Source organism: Accipiter gentilis, chromosome 19, assembly GCF_929443795.1.
Source record: "Accipiter gentilis chromosome 19, bAccGen1.1, whole genome shotgun sequence".
NCBI classification, from domain to species: Eukaryota; Metazoa; Chordata; class Aves; order Accipitriformes; family Accipitridae; genus Astur; species Astur gentilis.
This window is the reverse complement of record NC_064898.1, coordinates 21,056,116-21,077,498: the sequence shown is the minus strand read 5'-3', so window position 1 is coordinate 21,077,498 and position 21,383 is coordinate 21,056,116. Positions and strand designations below refer to the sequence as shown.

The window sequence follows — 21,383 nt, the reverse complement described above, 5'->3', positions numbered from 1 at the left end:
AAAATTATATGACAGCAATTGCTGGTGTTACATCCTGGTGCAACAGAAGATATATTAAGTCTTTAGCATCCTATGTGGAATACATTCATTGACACGACATCTGTCACTTGCAACTGAGTAGTCTGAAAATCCTTATATTTGCTGCTTTGTAGAACTTCATCATTTTTTTAATATAAAACCAAATGTGCAAATTAACCAGGTGAAATTACAGAGCAGTGATTTCATCCTTTATTGTTCAGTTAATTATCTATGTAGCAAGTTCTGTCTTTTTAGATGTCCAGATCTTTCTCAAGAAATCTGCTGTCTAGAAGAAAACACGCATCAGCAAAATATTGCAGTGCCATGAAAAGAACCTTTAAAAGAATAAATTGTATTTAATTCTATTTTTTAGCTTGTGGAGCTGTAGCTATTAATTTTTCTTGTTTTCTTGTCTCTTTTTTTTTTTTCTGTAACCCTAAACACAGGCAGACAGTATGTTAAGTCTTCTGACAAAAGCAGTAGAGATTCTGATCGTGCTGGAGTGACAAAGCTGGGTGAAGCTTTAAAGATCAAAGTGATATGGTAAATAAAATATCAGTCTGCAGCCTATTTTAAAAAACTACTCTAGATTGTCAGTATTATTCTTTTGTTTCCACTAGTTGAAAAAAAGGAAGAGCTTACATTAAACCATCTCTGAACTTATGAAGGGACTAGCTGGCTTAGTCAGAAGCCAGACACCAAACTGATTAATTGCAAATAGTGATTTGACATCCAATACTATATCCTAGTCCTTTCTGCAGGTCTGTCATCTTCCTTTTGCTTTCAGAATTCTGAATTCTAGCTAAAATTGTAATTACCCTTAATGAAAACAAAAGAAAGAACGCAATTTGGGTTCTTTTTATGTGACAGCTAAAAGTGGTAACCAGATCTCAACACTGGGCAAAAAGAAATTGCCCTATAGTATTTTAGTTTTAACTTACCAATTTTTATTTTAGACCTTTTATCCAACAGCTTTGAAAAACTGCTTTTCCTTCATCAGTTAGGTTTTTTGTTTTGTTTCTTTAAATATTATATTAGTATTCCTAGAAATGGCAGCCTTTCTTTTGGAGTTTAGATGGAAGAAGATCCTTTGCCATTTGCCATGAAACAAATGGTCTGTGCAGATGACCATACTTTGCAATTGTGCCATCTTCAGATATGAGACCAAGAAGTCCAGGCTCTGGGATTCCAGTGCACAAGCATTCTGGTTCTGCATGTGTCGCATTAGTGACAGGTACAAAAGGCAGCTGATTTGGACATGTAGCAGAGGTTCCTATATTGCGGATGCAGTGAGATCAAGCTTCTTGCAGAAGCAAAGCGTAGTCTTGGTGTGCCAAAGACTTATGCTCCCTGACACATAGGTGGCTCCTCTTCAACTCTTCTTTCGAGTGAGCAGTAAAGCCATGTGATTTGTGAGAGAGAGTATCACTTCTTTTTCTTTGCTTGCAGAGACTTTTTAAGATTTTTTTCATTCAGAAATTCTGTCAGTTGGGACAATGGCAAGGTGATATGTTTTTCTCAACGTGAAGCATTTTGTGTGTTTGGTAGATTAAAAAAATTCCTGTGACCTATTCCAGGGTACATTCTGGTTGACTTTATATGAGAAAGGCAAGGAGACAGCTTGATGCTTATGTCTTTAGTGTCTCATTTCTGAGACAAATGCAGCTCTGAAAGCTTAAAAATCAAATTATTTCTGTGGAGGGAACCTCCTGTGAAGCCACAAACACTAGCTAGTATATCCAAAGTATTCCATGAGCACAAGCCATGTGTTCATTGCCGGGGATGTTGGCTTCTGAATTTTGAGTAGTGATTTATATGAACAAATAAGAAGCCTGCTCTTGGATTCTTTAGAAAGAATTTTGTTCAATCATTATCTTTGACAGGAAGAAGCAGTTGCAAAGCAAGATCTTAGAGCTGAATGAAATGAGAAAAAAAAAAAAGGATATAATGACACAAAAAGTCTTTAGGATATGATAAAAGACATGTTGCATAAGCGAAAAGAACAATATCCTCAAGGCATCCTTGATGTTTTTATTTTGGAAACTGATATTTGGAAATAAGGACATAATGGACTTTTTTCCCCTAAACTGTGTTCTTGTTTTTTGTTTATTTTGTTTCCTATGAAAAACAATGTGTAGGATGTCGTATAAAATTAACAGAAAGACGTACTAGCTACTCCCACAGAGAGACCTGGAATAAGGAAACATAAAATTACAGCAAATAATTTAGTGAAGTTGTTTAGTGTAGGCACATTTACATTTTATATACTGTAATTGAAAAATGAACTCTCTCTAAATGCTAGGCTGGGGTAAATCTTATCCATAGTCTGTAGGTCAGATGAGTTTCACATCTAAATTCTAATGATTACCAAATGCCATAGCCAAAATTTCTGGAAGTTATTTTTACATAATACTTTTAAATTCTGTTATATCAAATCACATCCCCTCTAATGCAGTGGAAATAATTGTAGTTTAGAGATGTACTTTGTAGTTACAGAGAGATGTTGAGATGGTAGGTGCTTTCAAGGCACGATACAAAAAGTGCCTCCCTTTTTGCTAGCATCAGTTTTCACAGAAAGGTCATCTGTGATCAGGCTGCTGTCATGATTAAAACCAGCAACAGGGGGACAAGACCTCAGCCTCAAAAGAAGAAGGAACAGGCCTGGCAGCACTTGAGGAAGTTAGATACTTTTACACTTGCGGGTCCTGGTGGTCTTGATCCCAGACCACTGAAACTTAGCTGATGAAATCTGAGTGCTGACAATGGTTGGTTTTGAACACCTGTGTGGAGAAAGTAAAGTGAAAAACTGGAAAGGGTAAGCAGAAAATTCATCTTCACTGAAGTGAACAAGACGAGCCAAGCAACTATAAAGCCATCAGTTTGCTTTCAGAACCTCAGAAGAATATTGGAACAAGTAGGAAATCTCTTTATAAGCACCTAGAAAAAGTTTGAAGTGTAATGATTACCAGAGGATGCCATACTCCTGTTATGCAACTCTTTTTCACATTTTTCTCTGATGACACCATGTACTGGGAGGGTTTAACACTGAAAGTGGTCTGAAAAAAAAAAAGTTGTAATTCAGCAGAGACAACTGCAAGGTGCTTTCAGCAGAAACAATCAAATAATCTACTAAATAGTGCTTAACAGAAGACTGTTGGGAAAAGAAGCCCATGGAAGAGTATCTAGAACCGCATTAGCTCTAGCATCTTCTCTTTCACACATCATGTTGTGCTGAAACATTCAAGTACTATATTGGGATTTATAAACTGAGGTATGGTTTATAAGATATATGAGCAATCCTTTCATCCCTCACAGGTAAAGCTTTGAGCTTTCCACTTCAAGAAGGCTGTAGGCCAGTTGGAGGGACTCCAGGGGAGAGCAGTAAAAATGATCAGAGATTTAGAAAGCCTATCCTACAAGGAAAGAATGAGTCATCTGAAGTAATTTATCTGAAATGCCGAAGACTTAGAGGGGGGCTGGGGACCCCTGATAACAATCTTCTTGCCTTGCAGCACATCTTTGAAGAGTGAGTTTGCTCTATGTGCCCCTAGGGAGGGTGTGGAACAAAATTTAATACACAAATTATGATAAACAAGATTTGGACTGGATTTAGGACAGGTGAGGATTGTGATATGACGGATTACCAGGCAGGTCACCAGCTCTTTGGCATGGGAAATACCCGGGTGCACCAGACAGCCATTTGTTAGCCATGATGCAACTATAGTTGGTTTTACTTCAGGTTGAGAAGATAGAGTAAATGATCCATTGAGTTTCTTCCAGCTCCAAGATTCAGCGATCCTAACAAAATTTTGTCATTTCACTGCAGTATGAAGACAAACAGTAGGCACAAGGCTATTTAAATCCTGCACCTGCAGAAATAAAGAGGGTGTCTTCCAGACAACAAACACAAACATTTCCTTCGCTTGTCCTCAGCAGTAATTAAGTATTTTCAATTTCCCTCTTTTTTGCTTTAGTTGTGTCTACGAGGGATAAGACAGTTTTAGAAAAGAAACTTCTCCACATGTGAAAATATTAATGAATACTAGAACAGATAAACTGCAGTCTCAGTCTGCATTTGTTTATTCACATCCAGCTAGGATTTCTCTGGTTTTTCAACTTTTCTGTTGCTCAAGCCAGGATCGTGCTCCTTAGGAACAATTTGGTCAGATGGGTGGCTGGTTATTCACCAAAGGCTGTTGTCACAGCAGGTTGCAGTATTTGGAGGATGGTCAAGACTCCTTTGCTTTGCCCTGCACTAAGGCTTTTAATACTAAGTCTTGACTTCATACTAACCACTTTTGTCCAGCTCTAGGCAGAGCTGGGTTTCTTTACACCTAAAATCAGTCTCATAGGCTTTGGGTTCTACATTTTTGGGTCTTACTGGGATGAATCTTTTCATCCAAATAGCTGCCTAAAATTTCCAAGGGATGGCCTAGGAGTGGTCTGGGAATAAATCAACACGGTAGAACATTAAATCTTTCCCCCAGGGTTTCACTGTTCATTAGGAATGCTGTGTACACCGTTCCCAACACCTCTGGCGTTGCAGGGAAGTTCAGGGATTGTTGTCAATTGAAATAGCCAATGGAAAGGCCATGTTAATACACTTCCTAGATAGAACCCCTCAAGGGACTAATAGCAGAGTCTTGTATTATACTATATCTCACAAACAGTCCTGATGAAAAATATCAGGGAAACTTACTCAGAGAAAATCTGCAGTGTAACTCAGGCTGCAACAATCTCATTTAAGTGTTACACTCTGAGTCTCAACACTGCTAAGCACAAGATCTTAGAAAATCTTTCATGGTCTAGGACCAGTCTGAAAAAATCTGTATTTCTGAATGCAGATTTCAAATATGGGTTCACATTATCTTTCTAGTTATGTATACTAGAGTACAATTCCCTTAGCAAATATTTAGCATAATTCCTGTGAAGTCATAGAATAATTGAATCATAGAATATTTTGGGTTGGAAGGGACCTTTAGAGGTCATGTAGTCCAACCCCCTTCAATGAGCAGGGACATCTTCAACCAGATCAGGTTGCTCAGAGCCCCGTCCAACCCGACCTTGAATGTGTCCAGGGATGGGGCATCGACCACCTCTCTGGGCAACTTGTGCCATTGTTTCTCCACCCTCATTGTAAAAAATTTCTTCTTTATATCTAGTCTGAATCTACCGTCTTTTAATTTAAAACCATTACCCCTTGTCCTATCACTACAGGCCCTACTAAAACATCTGTCCTTATCTTTCTCATAAAGTCACAAGTGTCTGATTTTACTCGTTTTACTGTGTAAGTACAAAGGGTGCTTCTCACTGGCAAATAAAACATTTTTGTTTCACATTGTTTCTTAGAATATTGCAAGAAAGCATCATCAGTAAAAGGAACTAAGGCACCAAAGTACAGTTTCAGGGAGACAAAAAGAGTCAAAGAAAAGTGCAATGACTCACAAATCAATTTTCAGAGTGTCTTACGTTACTACTACAGTTCAGTAAGCACCATCTCTTTTCCTTCTCTGTATCATGTATATACTTGTAAACTTTTAAAGTCAGGGGTCTGTAAATCCCCTTGCATAAAAACCCCAAAATTACTTGTAAATTTGTGTCTTGATTTCTCTCTGTATTTTTTAAAAAAGGAAGTAACTGAATGGATGACAGATTATTTATGGATTGATTGCAAATAGATAAGAGGCTACAAGATGACCTTGATTTCATTTTGTATTTTCAAGCTTCAACATAATTGTCAGACGGCTTTTCAAGAAAGTATTTCTGTTCAGCTTTGCAACAGGGATAAGAAGATAAATGCTAAATTCCCCTCATCAGATGGAGGATGAACAAAAGAAACTGATGAGTCTCTCCCTGACATTTATGGGTGTTAAACAGATCCCAAATTGACATACTGTTCCTTCTGTCTCCATTTTATTGGTGACAAATTATTAAATATTTTTCTAGAAGAGCCATCCAACTTAGAAAGCAGTGACCCAGCTGTATTCAGTTAAAGATATATCGCCTAATGTTATAAAAAGCAAATATCATTTGTTCATGAATTAGAATAGTTATCTCTTGTGTCAAGTCTGTAGATTTCAAGAATGAATCTTGGTTGGAAAAAATGGAGGGAAAAGCACAGCATAGTACCATGACTTAAAAAAATTAACATCTCATCAAAAAGTAATAACTACTTTAAAACAGATCTTGGTGTCCACCTCTACAGGAACAAATGCTTTTCATTTTAATTATTAGGAGGTGAAATAACTTGTGCTGCTATCAGTAATTACAGTAATTTTTGCAGAAAATTATGTAGGTACTATTGGTTAATGACAGACAAACTATGATTGACTGTCAGCATAAATTTGGTTCCTATGCCTGAAACAAATGGTGTACTATGTGCATGGAAAGTGAACCATATTTCAGCATTTGAACCCAAGTTAATATATGATGTAAAAACAATAGCAGATTCTCTGGATCTTCTCAGTGCAGTCATTCCAGGTTTCTGTAATTGCCTGCTTGTCTTGGCACTGCAAAGGAGCCACGGCATGGTATTTTTGTGTCTTTGTCCAAAAGTTACGTGTCTAAATTTATGTGGCATCAGGAATTAAATAGGGTCAAGTGAAATTTAAGAGCATGAGCAGTGGGTGAAAGGGGAAAAAAAAGTTCAAGATTTTGTCTGAATTGTCTGGTGAAGAGAGGAGATAGTCAGGGAAAGGAAACTTCTCTTGGTTTTACACCAGTGAGATCAAGATCTGCCATGTTGATCCCATTTCCAGATACTTCTTCTCAGAATGAAAACCTTTGAGAGCTGATTGATTATCAGTTACATATTAAGGGAAAATGGCATTTTTAACAGGAGATGCAGTTAAAATAAATACAGCTATAAGAGCATATTTATGGTAATGAGGCTAATTGCCTTAAAAACTTGTGTTAGGAAAAAAAAAAATGGGACAGCAGAGATAATTTGGTTTCCCATCGGTTTCAACCCATGTGCGTAACTACTATTCATGTGCATAACTACCCTCTGAATTAAACATTCTCACAAGACAGCCAAAGGTGGTTAAATCCAACAGTCTCAAGCCCAGCGCTTCTCTTGAAAGGGTGAGTTAAAGGTTTGATATTTGATTGTCTAACCAGGAAAGGTTCATAGTACCAGTGTATCTGCCAGAGCAAAAACGGGAGAAATATTGAATAGGCATTATTATTACACTGTTTTCTTCCGATATAGCAATATCAGAATTGTCTTGGCTCTCAGGAGCATTACAAGCCTATGATTGCTAACTTCTCTTTCTCTCTCTGAAGCTTAGGAGAGCAGTTTTATTGTTCCCTTTCCTCCCAGTAGGACTCATGCTCTAAAGGCATATTTTTACTGGACTTTTTTCAGGTGCGCTGCTAGCCTAAATAGCCATTTCTGTCCCACTCACTTCACCTACTTGCTCCTGTCCCTGCATCTTTGCTTCTTGCCACATCCGCCAAGTTCAGTTTGCCGAGCAGCAGTGATAACATTGCACTGCCCTCCGTAGGAGTCACAACTCCATGAAGTGCCTTGTATAAAACTGTGCTGAGAGGAAAGGTGAAAATGCACCTGGTCTGTGATTCACGCTAATTTGTTTTGGTTTTCATGTCATTTTCAGCTTGCCAATCCATTTGGCTAGAAAATCTTCATGGCTAATACAAGGCAGGCAGTGGGAAAGTGTGGCCAAAGGCAGGGAAGAGAGTAGAGTTCTCGCTTTTGGCAGTAGTGAGGCTTTAGAGCAGCATATGACAATCTTAAAAATGCACCCTGCAACCTTCTACCCAGATTTTGGTGCTAATTAGGACAACTGGCTGCTTCGAATTATGGAATCATGGAATGGTTTGGGTTGGAAGGGACCTCTAAAGATCATCTAGTTCCAACCCCCCTGCCCTGGGCAGGGACACCTTCCACTAGACCAGGTTGCTCCAAGCCCCATCCAACCTGGCCTTGAACACTGCCAGGGATGTCTTCTTCATCTGCAGTCATGCAGAGTCCAGTTGATTTTTGCCCAAGTGCAAGAAAGGACGGGGGTGAGGCTGGGGGTGAGGATGGGATAAAACAAAATAAAACAAAACAAAAACCTCTTGCTAAGAAAAGTGCTGCTAATGCAGAAAAAATAGAATCAGAAAAAAAAGGTAGTCTTTAACAGTCCATTCATGTCACATCCAGCCATACCGTCACTGATGCTGTGTTCAACATTATTCCCTGCAAGATGTAAATGATCCTATCACACAGGCAGCCAGCCAGATGATGTCTACCCTAATCAAAAATTCTGATTTTTAGTGACTCTGGATCTGAGGACTATTTATCCTTGTGGGTGCACCAAAAATATGCAAAAACTTCCTGCGTGAAGAGGAAGTCAACGTGCATGCACAGCTTCAGTTGTAGGCATATGCAAACCTGGCATGGAAATGTGAGAAAAGACATTTCAAAAAATCAAATTGTAAGCAGTTAATCCTGTTCCTAAGTGGCACATCTTGGATTTATCTGCTTTACATCACTAATCTTCACTTTTTTAAAAACATAATTTGACTAGTTTTAACATGAAATGTTTAGACTTCGTGTATCATGAGGCTTTTCATAAAAGAGCTGAACTGCTTGCTATAATTCTTGGAGTGTCAGTATATGTCAAAAATGAAATAATTTTCTCTTTCTTGCACTTATGCTAGTAAAATTGTGACAGTGTGATTTAATATGATTTTCAGTGAACCTGAATCCTCAATAATGCTTTAAAAATCAGCTTATTGTGAATAATTAGGAATACTGCCTTCTCTTTTCAAGACAAATTTTAAGGTATTCTTGAGAATTCCTGTTGTGCAATTAGGCCACTGCTCATTGTCTGTGCTTTCTGGGAAATTTATTCCTAGTTAATTTGAATAAATGTAAAAATACAGAGTAAACACACCTTGTAATGAGGCTCTAAGTGTATTTTCCTAGCTTGCTGTTTCGTTTCTTTTCAACTACATCTGAAGGGAATGTGTCTTTAGGGATAAATATATGTAGGCAAAAAAATTCATAATGGGAAAAAAAAATGTAACTGCAAAACTGAATAGAAAAGAAGGGATTGTTTTCATTTGCATGTTAGTGATTTTTTTGCAAATTTCTACAAATAGCAGTGTAATTTAACAAGATGTGTTTTCAAGGCTTTATTAAAGATTATAGAAAGATTAGCTTTACTGTTATGATAATGTAAAACCAATGCCTTCTCTACTGTACCTACAGCATGATTGTTTTTAAACATGCACTCACTGCCTTGCAGGTATGTTAACATTTGCGTCATAATCTCACTTTCCCATCGTCTCCTCTCTGACTGGAAATGTAAACAATTTTTTACGCCAAGGAGTGTAACCCTGTGTCCTGAGAACAGATTCCTTTCTTTCTTGCTGTAACCCAGTGGATTTGACTGCAATGTTTGATTTCAGCGCCCAAAAGAATGAAGAAGCAGTTGGAAAAGAGTTGTAGTTGTTTAAATTTGCTTCTGAAGCCAGAGCAGAGTAACTCAGAACCCCCCCCCCTGAAATATCCAGAAGACTTTTTTCCATATTCTGGACTCTTCTGTTTTTCTGACTTTTGTGGTTCTCAGATGATGTCAATGAACCCCTTGTGTCCAAAGAAAAGATGTAACATTCCCTTATCTCCAGCAGAAGAGCAAGGTCAGAGAAAGCAGTGTTAGTCAGGGAGCTTTCTGGGAAATCCTAGCACATAGTTGTTTTGGAACAGGTATATGGAGCTGTAGGTAGGAGCGTGGTAGCCAAATTTTAAGATTACATATGCTTCCTAATGGTATGGATATCAGTTTGTAAAATTTGAAATGGAGGCTGCAAAACTGCTTAGGTATTCTCAGTCAAAGGTATGGAAATCAGCCTGCCATCACTGCCTACTGGATCACCAGCCAGCAGCTACTACCGCAGTCTCTCCTCTGATGAGTTTTAGCTGGCTGCCATTCTTCAAAGCCTTTAGTCCTTCAGGGAGCTGTTTGGGGCAGTATGAATGTACATATGCACCAGTGTATTGAAGACATTTTAATCTCTGTGAGATCATTATCTCTGTTCTCTCTCATCAACCAAGCAGTGAGAACAGACCTCTGCAGATTCCTGCACTGGGCTGCACAGCAAGATTGTGTTACTATAATGTATTAAATTTCAATTAATTTTTTCTTTTTATTAAATTAAGAAGAGTTAAAATTAGAACTATTTTTATTGAAATTTATTTTTAAAATTTGAATTTTCAGCGTTTAAAATACATGCAGATAAAGGCAGATGAAAGATGAAAAGCTTTACTGTTTACTTTCTACTAAAAACTCTGACCAAAATCTGCCTGCATGTGCAAAAGTTCTAAGTCCTCTCTCACTGAAGTTATGGAAGAGTCCAGTCCCTCAGAGAGATGTGTCAGTGTTGCTGTGCAGTCAGTGCTCATTTGCAAGGAAAGGATTTTCTTTGCCTGCTGTGTAATCACAACTGCCAAACAGTATCCAGTCATAGCATCTCTCATGCTGGCCATACTCTGTGGAAGTATTGTGTGTGCTCTCCATTTGATCCTCAGTAGAGGCTGTACTAAAAACTGGCATATCTGTTAGTTCAGTAGTATCGAAAGGTGATGCACTGGAAGCCAGAATCTAGGGATTAATGAAAATAATAACTACAAAAATGGCTGTGGGCAAGATCCGAGGAACTGTGTGACAACTGCTGGATAAATAGGTGAAGGTGTGAGTATATAATGGCACACAGTGTAAAGGGGACAATAATTTTCTGCTTATGTAAGGTGGTTTCAGAGAATATTCTTCTTACCTGGTGGCATTGTACATAATTTTTATTCTATCTGGCATCAACTGGGAAATAACCGAAAACACTGAATATTTCTGCAAAAAAATGTCAAAACAATAAGGAAGACGCCTGAAGTTTTCAACCCAAGGCCATTAGAAAGAAACACTAGATGACAGTAGGCTCAGTTAGATTTGTGGGGAGTTGGGCCTTTTCCCAGTCCAGGCTATCATCAAATTGCTGGTTACAAAAAGAGACCTCTGAAGTGATCTGGGAGCAGAATCTGAAACAGGAATTAATGATGGCAGTGAAAGTAGGCAGCTTTTAAGTATGTTATGAATATTAGTTAAAAGTTTTATGAATCATACTGTACTTTAGACTGACTTTTTCATCCACAGAACAAAATGTAGTCAAATTTTATTCATGTAAGTCCTTCTGGTATAAGCTGTCACATGAGTCAGGAATAGGAATTGTTCTAAGAACTCACTCAAATTGATACTTGAATCTACCCCTACAACACAAAGGAGATGAGAGAGATAAAGTGACATCTTCTATATTTGGGATTAATAGTTTCTCAGGGAATTGATTCATGGGATAAAAAATAAAGATAGAAGGCGAGAGCTCTGTAGAGGAAGGTCAGTCCCTCCTTGTAACACTGCATAATTATTGTGAAACTGATTTTAATTTTTGTTTTGTAATGTATTTGATTTTTATGTGTACCAAATAATAAAGGGATCTGCTGTCAACAATAAACAGTAGTCGTAAGTCACAGCTACAAGAAGCATATTAAACTTCCACAATTGTGGGGTGTTACTTTTAAATATGTGCTCTATCTCTTCTCCAACTAAAATTGGCATTGGAGTCTTGAGCAAAGGGGCAGGGGGAGATATTCCCTGCTGCTCCTCTGTTTGTAGTCAACCTTTTTTCAGTTTGTTTATTCATACAGCACTAGATATAACTGTGGTATCTGTCAAAACAAGTCAATCAAATGATATCAGTCAAAGCATTTTATATTACCTATGGTCCTTTCCTCCCTCCAAGTGGAATTTGATTAATTAGAAAGCTGGATTAGACTTCATTGCTCCAGGTTTGACAATTTCATTGGTAGGTTCATCAGTCTGATACTGTTCTCCCTTTCAGAGGAAAAAAGAGACTATATAAATATTCGTTCTGTAAGCATAAGTAATTTCAACAATAAAACAACACAGAGCTATATTTGTTGTAAATGAGTGTTGTAGAAGTGGCTGGTCTGTGGAAAGGCAGGAGCTACCTCAATTTGGGTTCTTCATTGCCTTGTCCGGTTGCTCACAGGAGCTCGATCAATGTGTCACGTCTCGCAGCACAGCCAGGCTCGTGGTGCCAGGGAAGGTCACAGTGGGGCAAGTTGTTGCATGAGTACTTTCTGGTTGTGTTATCTTGTTTTGCTGCCTGAAACAGTTTCATAAAACCTGAGTTCATACAGTGTTCTGGAGCAAATCAGTTTGTTTCACACCTGTAGAAAATGATTGTGGCAAAAAGCAATGAGGGATCATACAGGGAGAGTGATATTTATTCATGACATCACCAAATAAGTTACCCAGTTATGCTCATTTTCTCCTATATTTCATTCACTCCTCATTCCCCCATATCCTCACAAGCCCCAGGATGCATGTGCTGAGGTGTGTAACACAAAGGACAGGGGCATCGAAACCTTATCACATCTCTCGGCATTTTCTTGACTGACAACCATGGACTAATTTTTGGACAGATGATTTATACCCTCTAGGAGTCCACTGTTGTTAATGGGGTGGTCCTTTACATTGAATATTTCTTTCTTCAGTCTATAAGGGTTAGACATGGCTCATTGTTTGTCTTCATTTAGTAAACACACATCTTTATCGCTATGATCTGCTTTCCTGTTGGGCTTACGGGCAAGAGAATAGCATATGTCACATGCTGTAATCTTGCTGCCAACATCCCACTGTTACAGTACAGGGTCTTCTGCTGACCAGACACCTGTGCTGTGGTCTTAACAGAGTCCAGACATTCTGTCCAGGCTTGACAGAAACGACTCGTTTTCAGTTTTATTGCTGGGAAAGTTGTGTATTGTCAATACACATAATTTCTCTAACCTTTGCTCTTTCTTCTAGTGCTTACATGCACATTGCCATTCGTATTCCATTTGTTTCTAGCCTAATATTTCTATTATAAGTCCTATGCATTTTGTGGCTTCATCAAGATACTCTATGTTCAGCAGGTCACTTTGTCAGCGGTAAGGCATACTGTAGTAAAGGCAGAAATCCAGCAACTAGGAATAATGCATTTTATGTCTCTAGAGCACACTGTTTTGGTTAACTACCTGCAAATCACACACTTCTTAATTACATTGTAAGGTTACGACTTAAATGCTACTTTCTTTGGCTTCTCCATTATTTGGAGGTTCCCATCTAGGACTGTGAAACTCACATTGGATTTACCCTCTCAAATCCTCATTCTGTTTGCTGGCTTAAAATAAACTTGGTTCTCTGTGTAGGATAGTAGCAAAATGCAACATCCCATTTGGGTTATGAGTAAGAGTTTCATTTAACTTCACTTCTTATTAGAAAGCTGACATTATCTAGCTGCCGTTGATCTTTTAGGCTCCCTCTTTGGTTACTGGAAAGTGATGTGCCCACAGTGTGATTCATCCCATGTGTCTTAAACAATGATTTTATTATTATCACAGAGGCATCTGTTGCTGGACTAATCATAGGCGGAGTCTCCATGCCTACTTTTTACCAGAGAATTAGTTATAACATACTTTTTTACTAATATAGTGATGCATTTAAAATATCTAGCTGGTGCAGCAAATAATGCAAAATAGATGTAAATAGTCACTGGTTATCTTTTTCTGAAATAGCTATGATTAAGACTTTTGAATTGTTTTGGCTGCAACTTCTTTTTCTTTATGGCTTCATTACCTTTTCAAATATTTTAATGTTTTGTTTAGTCATAATCCAGGGAAAAGATATGAATAAGTATCCTTGATTATTGTTAATATCAGCACTTTTTTTGCAGCATCCAGTTTTGATGGAATAGCTCTTTCCCCTGTCCCTTTTCCTCTTTGTGATAACAGTGATGTCTCCTGTCTCATTCCACTGTTATACATGTTAATATCCACAGGATCAGTGATCAGCATTTGTGGAACCCAAAGGCAGATGAATTTTACAAAAACCTATCCAGTGGAAATGGAAGGAAATAGAGTTTGATTAATCTTTCCTAGTTTACACATTGACCCGATCTTATATATGCCTGTTCTCTTCAGTGTCTTTGAATGAAGCTGAGTTTGACTTAAATGTACACCAGTATTAAATCCAGTTCTCTTTCCTTTTTCCTCTTGGGGTAGTCGTGTCTTCTTCATAGAACCATAGAATCATGGAATGGTTTGGGTTGGAAGGGGCCTTCAAAGATCATCTAGTTCCACCCCCCTGCCATGGGCAGGGACACCTTCCACCAGACCAGGTTGCTCCAAGCCCCATCCAACCTGGCCTTGAACACTGCCAGGGATGGGGCAGCCACAGCCTCTCTGGGCAACCTGTGCCAATGCCTCACCGCCCTCACAGTGAAGAATTTCTTCCTTATCTCCATTCTAAATCTATCCTCCATCTAATTCCTGTTGTGAGGAAACAGGGTGCTCTGTCCAAGCTGAGGTGGTGGTGTAAAGCAGATTGCACCTTAGCAAAATAGGAAGTAAGAGGGAGGGCGTTCCTCAAAGTGACTGCTGATCTTCTATGTTCTGATGGCAATGTTTTCCTAACCACAAGAGTCAGTAAGAAAAAGGTTCTGCAATTAAATATGGTATTTTATTTTGTTTGGTTTTTTTTTTTTTTTAAATTCAGTGGAGCAATGAAAAAGACCAAGTTTAGAAAATGTCTTGCTCCCTGTGTTCTCAAATGTTTGAATGATTCTGTGCTTTTAAAATAGAGTAAGAATCTGGTATGAGACTAACCTGATGTAGCTAGTGACAAGAGGGATCCATACCAGGGATGCACAAACCTTTCTGAGGTCTTAAACAAAACAGAAACCTTCAGTCTTAATGGAGGTGAGATTTTAACTGAGGCCGTGAACTATTATGGCACTGATCTTCCCACCCACCTCTTCCCACATCCAGCCCCCAGCCTTTCAGAAACCAGGAATGTGATTCATCTCATCTCTTTCAGATGTCTCTTTGAGATGAGATGAATCATGCTTTAAAAGCCCTTAATGAATTTTCATTGATTATAAAGGTAGCATGAATGATTAGCATGGTTGTCTAATGTCATTTGGCCATATGAATCCTACCCAAAAGTTTTACTGTATTATACTTTCCTAGTGCCCTAGCAATTAGAAAAAGTCATTTAACTAAAATTAAATGGGCCAGTGTACCATTCACCATTCTTCCCAAGAAGAAATCTTTTTAGGAAGGCAAGTATGATTAGGCAATGAAACTAATTCATTATCGATAGGAAAGACATGGAAAATCTCTCTCTTCCTCAGTTGTCTCTCCTGCCCACTCTCATCATCATTCTGGAATACTCTCAGATCTTCACTTTACTGGTAGAAGCATACGCAGATGTTTTGGGGGGTCAAAAGGATGATAATTATGTCACCAAGAAGCATTATTCAATCATTGTTCCTTGTCCACAACCAATGTTTTAAAGAAAATTTCTATTCTTGATGTTTTCTTAGCATATCTTTTTGTTTCTTTGTTAGTAGTCCCACGGTAATGAACAAATTCTTCCACGCTGAAGAAGTCATAATCTTTTTATTCTTGTAGTTGTCCTGGCAGTAGCGCATAAATAGTAACAGTGATCACCAGCTGTAGCTGGAAATTAAATAAAGCTTTATTTTAATTATCCCATACTTCTGAATTAACTTCATGTGTATTGTTAATAGTCATCTTAATTAATTAAGTAGTGTTTCAATTTGAGATATAAATTCAGAGGGTTCTTTTTGTAATTTACTGTTTTGGCACTATCCATTAAGTAGTCCATCATGTTATCTGACCTCACATCTTTTTTTAAGCTAAAATAATGATCAAATGAAAATAATGTGAGAAAAAAAATCAAAAATATTTAATTCTCACAAACCGCCCTTATCTCTGTGCTCATATAGCTGCCGAAAAAGGCTGCATGCATTAAATATACCCTCCCTTAAGTTTTATTGCCCAAGCAGCCAGGCTGGTGAGTTTGCGATAAAATGCCAAATTCTAGGCAACTCGTTTTTTACTGTTGCATTTTACTGCTCAGGCTGCAGCTATTATTAACATGTTTGTTTTAAGAATGACTGAACAGCATAGATTTCATAGATAAAACTAGTGATTATTCTCTAAATAGATGTAACTATTTTTTCTGTGCAGCTAAAAGAGAAATGCCTGGTTGAAGCAATAATCTAAGCAGGTTATTGTCAGTAACAGTTTATTTGTTCAGCTGGAAGTTCCCATTAGCTATATGATCTATGAAAAATTAGCTGTATGAAGTAGATTTTTATGGTAATAAAGCACAGTAGTTTCTGTCTTTTCTCTGATTGAAAGATAAAAATGTTATTATAAATGAAAGCAATGATTTGTCTGTTTATGCAATGTCAGAGGATAGGGAAAGTAGGAAAAGGATAAACCTGTCTTTTTTTTCTTCCCCCAACATCTATTTATTTTGCCTTCCTTTTCCTGAATCATATCGGCATGTATTATTGACATTCTTCCAAAGTTTGGCTCTTTGGGTGTTTATCTAGGAATTTCACAAATCACTGAACAGAAGTTGTATACAGACTATTGCTTTCTTATTTTATGTGTCCATCGCCAAAGATATTTGTGTCCTAGAAAAATACACGAAGCAGATTTAAATCCAAATGTCTACACCGTTTATCTTTCACTTTCACAGACGCTTCACTGTGATACGACAGAAGCTTGCAAAATCCGCTGTACGCCTCTCCAAGTATTTTTCAAATTGTGTGGACAATCAGAACACCTTTAATTTTGTTCTGATAGACGGTGATGTATTTTATGCCAATATTTAACAAAATAAACTCCAAGCTTCAGAGTTTTATAACTAGTCATGGCAAGTTGTGCCATAACTTCAACTTCTTGACATAGGCTGCACTGGCCCCTGGCGAGGACAAGCCATGGGTATAGAATAATCACTGATTCAATTCTTTTTCTCTCTACCTTCCTATAATTGTACATGACAAAGAATTTCCTTAATTTATTTCTGTCCCTGACCTTCCAAGGAAAGTGAAAGAGTATTGACCCCACAAATAGATCTTATGTTATTTGTATTTCTGTAAAAAATACTGTAATTGTACAGCAGATTAAATATATGCTACTCTTGCACTCTTTTTTAAATATTATATATTGTATTGCTAATGTTTTATTTTCTATTTCTTCTCCAGGTCTGGGATTCAGTATTGCAGGAGGGGTTGGAAACCAGCACATCCCTGGGGACAACAGCATTTATGTCACCAAGATTATTGACGGAGGAGCTGCGCAAAAAGATGGGAGGTTGCAGGTTGGAGATAGACTTCTTATGGTAAGTATGACAAATTACATTTTATTTGGTTGAAAATTGTTTCATATAAGGACTTTCATTCACCATATATCTTACTAGAGGTAACTACTACAACTTCTATAATAATTTTGAGTTATATTTCCATCATCTTCATTTTTTCCCATTCTTTATATATGCTTCTGAACCTGCAGTTAAGAAAGCATTACTCTGGAAAACCAGCATTTTCTAAAGAGAAGGCAAAGGCTTATATTACTTTGACAAACCTTTAACTGAGAAGAGAATAAACATATTATGCACATCAGCAACAAGTCAAAATGCACCAGAAAACTTTGAAAAGATTTTAGACGAACCGTTCATTACAGCAGTACTGATTCTACTGATCATTTTAAGAGAATTGAAAGATGTGAAAACATGCTGCTAAACTCTCACATGTAGCCACTATCAGTGGACTGTTACCTACCTTTCAGTACATGTAGGAATGCTTTATGTGTATGTGCCATGTGGATGTTAAAAAAAAATACGTTTTCCATCTTTTTCCTTGAGGAAATGTACTTACTCTTCTGATGGATCTCACGTCAGAAATTCTTCCTGATGTTTGCAGTGCTAGTACATTGTTCCTTGTAGATAGTTCTTTCCCACTCACAGAGTTTGTTTAATTCTTTGTGAGGAGGAAATCCTGACCCTGGTGAATCAGCAGAAGTTAATCTATGTCAAGTTATATTCATGTCAATGCACTGAGCAGGTAGAGAAATATTTTTTTAATAAGTGCCATGAAAAACATGTACTGCAGTAGCTCTGTTTTGTGGCGTGATATCTAAGCAGTAAAAAATTGCCATGACCTTTTTTTGCTGCTTGCAAAACTGTACCTGATTGAGGTTTTCTTTATTTGGCTAGGGACACTGTGTTCCAGTCACATGTAAAGATGACCCTTCGTTTTATACAGGGTATTAAACAGAACTGGAAAGGCAGTTGGTTGCTGGGTTGGTGACTCTGACTTTTTTTAATTAACCCAAGTGGATAGATAAAACAGCTTAAGGATCAAATGGTGTTATCAAGATCAAAGCAAAATGAAACTAGAATTTACAATTTCTTTGGCATTTCTACTTGACAGGCTCTCAGCACAGTAAAATTCAAGTCCCTGTTGTATAATGAAGTTTTGGCTTATTTTTCTATAGAAATGTGTATTTGTATTTGCCAAATTTGCACCTTATTTTGTTATTTTGCACCTTGCAGCAAATCTGCTTGTGTTCAGCTCTTGGTCTTTTTCATGATGAGAATTCCTCGCAGTTTTTGTATCATCTGTACTTTTTTGTTACCTTACTCTTAATTTCTTCCAACTCATTTGAGGTAATAACACAGACAAAAAAACAGGTGCAAAACCCCCACATTCATCATTTCCAGTGTAATTTAATCAGGATGACTTTGAATAGAAAAATAATTATTTTATACACCACTAGGTATAAATTCATTCTTTCCAGATTTTTATAGGATTTGTCTATTAAGCATCTCTTCTCAGCCTCGATCCTGTGATACACTGCAGTCAGATATAGATGTTTCTTCACTGGGACAAGTTTATACTCCTGAATCTGACTTCTGAAAATGAGCAGAGGCCATTCTCAATGTGTTTAATGTCTTTATACTGCTTTCCTTTCAGTCTGGACCAGTTCTTTACTTACTGTCATCTCCTTTTATCACTGCAGGTAAAATGAGCAAAAAAATCAATCATAATATTTCTCTCCACTAGTTATGTACTTCCAGACCAAGCTTTTCTCTGTTGCATAAGAAAATCCTGGTCAACTTACTCTTTGTATACCTTAACCTAAATTTACTATATCAAAATCTATTTCTAAAATTTGTGCAGATAACAGCCATGTTTTCTTGTTCTCTCCAACAAGACACCCTGATTTCTTTGTAACTTGTGTACCTTCAATATTTTTTCTCTTCTACTTTGTGAAGTATCTGTCAGTTCATGGCATTAACTTCATGTTCCTTTGTGAAAAGTGAGTGAAGGAATTCATTACTTTCTTTTGGCAGTGTACCAACACAATATTACCCTTGTCATCTATACAGTCCTACTTCTGTTTCACTGGTTCCTTATTGATTATATATTTGAATGCTTCCTTTTTTTTTTTTTTTCCTTCTCCGTACTGTGTCCTTTCTTGATCTTTGCTTTTTCCATCATTTCTTTATAAAATTTACTAGAATGTCATCCTTCTAGAATTCTCAGAAGTTGCTGGGGGGCTTATTTCATTTTTGTGTCTGTGTTCTGATAAGTTTGTGTGAAATGCTTTCAGAGCCCAAAGAACATGCAAATCAAAAACATTAAAATTTAAGATGTAATAAAAGAGATGCTGCAAAATCAAAACTAATATTGAAATGTAAAACAGTTCGGTGCCATCTGAGCATTTTGCAGCTTGATGGCCCTACTATTATTAAACGCAGATTGCTAATAGTATGCTAAGCATTGAGAAGATGTATTATGTAAATACTGAGCATTGTGATTATTGTGAAATCTATACAAGGGCATGTTATGCAGTTATGTTTCTGTGGTACTGAGCCTGCACTTAAAGCTTTATTATCCTGAGCACTTGCACAAGAAAATGTTCCATTTTAGAATAATCTTGAGGTGCCCATTAGGAAAATGACTGGAGGAAACATAAGAGTGCTTAAGCCAAAAACTGAACTCAGTGGTTTTTCTAAGTATATGTGAAAGGAGCAGAACAGAGATCTGCTCTGAAGACTTACAGCTAGGAGAAAAAGGCTCTGAAGACTTACAGCTAGGAGAAAAAGACTGTGTTCTGGTGGTAATGCCTATGGTAACGTCTGCTGCTGCTGGTGGTCATGCCCATGGTGAGAATACCACTGCATTGGGTGCCTCAGCTAGGTTGCTTCTCTTTGCGCTGGAAAGGAGCAAAGGGAAATCACATACAGAGGATCATAGGCTAACACGATAATTCAGGGTCAGCTGTAGGGCCAGACCAGGTTGCTCAGGAATTTATCCAATTGAATCTCAAAAATCTCCAAGGATGGAGGATGCACAGCCTCTCTGGGAAACCTGTTCTACTGCTTGACTGTCCTCATGAGGAAAATACTTTTCCTTATGGCCTGTTTGACCCTCTCTTGTTTCCACATATGCCTAGTGTCTCTCATCCTGTTACCACATGCCACTCTGTAAATCTTAGCTCTGTCTTGATGACCTCCCTGTAAGCACCAGGGACTGCTCTTAGTCGTCCCCAGAGGCACCCCTTCTCCAGGCTGAAAAAGCCCAGCTCCCCCAGCTTCTCCTCACCAGGCCAGGCCTCCAACCCCAACCATCCCGGTAGCACTCCCCTCCACTTGCTCCATTTTGTGATCTTTCCTGTAGTGCAGGGACCAAAACTGAACGCAGTAGCTAGCTACAGGCTAACGAGTGGCAGCTCTTGGAGAATACTCCTCCCCTGCATCTCCTGGCTCTGCACTTGCTCGTACAGCCGGGGATGCTGTTGACCTCTTTGCTGCCAGGACACACGACTGGCTCATGCCCAGCTTGCTGTCCACTGGGAGCCTCAAGCGCTTTTCCACAGAGCTGCTGCCAGGCTGTCAGTGCCCAGCCCATGCTATTGGAAGGATCTGGCCTGTGCCAGGGGCAGGACTTACTGTTTCTCCCTGTTGAACATCATAAAATTCTTGTCAGCCCCTTCCTCCAGCCTAGCCAGGATGGCAGTCCTGCCCTTGAGTTTACGGACTCGCCCTCACGGTGAAGTGTCATCTGCAAACGTGACGAGAGCACGCTCCTCACCTCTTCCAGGTCATTGTTCATGATGATCAGGAAGAACTGAGAAATTGTTTCAGTTATTACCTCTCAGATAATTACTTTCTTTTTTCTGATACCGTCGTCTCACTTTGGAATAGTTTCTCTACCGAATGAATAAATGAGAAATCAGTATAAAACTACGTGGTTTTACTAGTCCAAAACAACACTAATAGCTAGAAGCATGGTATTCTTCAGTGAAAACTCTAAAAACATTAGGCTTTAAAAGAAATTTAAGCTAATATTTATCTCTTAATATACGTACTAGCTTTTCAGAAATTTTTCTCCTATGCCAAAATACCCTTGCGTGTTTGGGC

The 21,383-nt window shown here is 38.1% G+C and overlaps 1 protein-coding gene across 24 annotated transcripts in view; it reads left to right on the top strand.

The window, feature by feature from the left end:
• The window catches only part of DLG2 (discs large MAGUK scaffold protein 2), a 1,018,327-nt gene that overhangs the window by 702,835 nt on the left and 294,109 nt on the right, over positions 1–21,383 (top strand). For all 24 annotated transcript variants that reach the window (XM_049823421.1, XM_049823420.1, XM_049823428.1 and 21 more), the window contains one exon: positions 17,161–17,297. In XM_049823421.1, the coding sequence (XP_049679378.1) occupies positions 17,161–17,297 (137 nt within the window). The remainder of the gene's footprint in view (positions 1–17,160; positions 17,298–21,383) is intronic.